At 58.2% G+C, this 1,186-nt stretch overlaps 1 protein-coding gene across 1 annotated transcript; it reads left to right on the forward strand.

Annotated features, from left to right (window-relative positions):
- EAH_00066240 (hypothetical protein) lies at window positions 1-1,186 on the forward strand (the record flags this gene model as incomplete). The annotated part of the gene is made up of 1 exon (XM_013392738.1): window positions 1-1,186. A coding segment is annotated over one exon (1,186 nt), but the record flags the coding sequence as incomplete, so codon positions are not given.

Consider the following 1,186-nt stretch of genomic DNA (forward strand, 5'->3'; position numbering starts at 1 on the left):
CAGCAGCAGCTGCAGCTGCAGCTGCAGGAGGGTCGACAGCAGCAGCAGCAACAGCAGCAACAGCAGCAGCAGCAGCAGCAGCAGGAATGGAAAGAGTTGCTTCATTTGAAGCGTCTTCAATCTCCCCCTCGAGCGGCCGAGATGTCCCAACCACCACCAGCAGCAGCAGTAGCAGCAGCAGCGGCTGCAGCAGCAGCAGCAGCAGCAGCAGCAGCAGCAGGAGGGAGCTACCTTGGCGTGTATCACATCCTGAGTTTATAAAGCAGCTGCTGCTGCTGCTGTCAGCAGAAAGTGCTGCTTCTACTGCAGTTCAGGTGTACGTGTTAGCGCTGCTGCTGCTGCTGCTGCAGCAGCAACCGGCAGCAACAGCAGCAGCATTCACAACGCTGCAGCAAAGTAGAGAGGGACCTTTAAATGCGTTTGCTGCTGTTTTTCATGTAGTGGAGAAAACTGCTGCTGCTCTTCTCGCCCTCTGCAGCAGAGACTGCAGCAGAATCGAAGCACAGCAGCAGCAGCAGCAGCAGCAGCAGCAGCAAGGCCCAGCTGTTGACGCAGCAGCAGCAGCAGCAGCAGCACATTCCCCAGCTGCAGCATCGCCTGCACTAGTTCCTGCTGCTGCAGCTGGAGCAGCAGCCACTGCAGCAGCTACTGCTGCTGCGGGGTCGAGGGTCTCTGCTGCCTCTGCTGCAGCAGCTGCTGCTACCGAAGCTGCGGCAGCAGCAGGTTCTGCTGGCGTTGCTTGCAACAGTGAGGAAGCAGCAACAGCAGCAGCAGCAGCAGGGGCTGAATGCCGATTGTTTCAATTGCCGGTTGTTTCTTCGTTGCTGCTGCTGCTCGATGCTAGCAGCAGCTTTTTGTCTCATGTTGCTGCTGCTGCACCGCAGCAGTTGCTGCTGTTCCTGCTGCAGTCTGAAGGCAGCAGCAGACTTTTGCTGCTGCTGAAGCAAACAACGCAGCAAACAGAAGCCGCACAACAAGCCTGCAACAAACGTATGCAGCAGCAGCAGCAGCTAAAGCAGCAGCAGCAGCAGCAGCTGTGGGGCTGGGAGGGCAGCAGCAGCAGGGATTGTCTGTCTACAGATAATTCGGATCTCAGTTGCTGCAGCAGCGACGAGGAAGAAGCACCTGCACCAGCAGCAGCTGCCGCTGCAGCAGCAGCAGCTGCTGCTGCTGCAGCAGAAGGAGC

The sequence above is a fragment of the Eimeria acervulina genome, genomic scaffold (assembly GCF_000499425.1).
Source record: "Eimeria acervulina Houghton genomic scaffold, Eah_scaff2371, whole genome shotgun sequence".
NCBI lineage: Eukaryota > Apicomplexa > Conoidasida > Eucoccidiorida > Eimeriidae > Eimeria > Eimeria acervulina.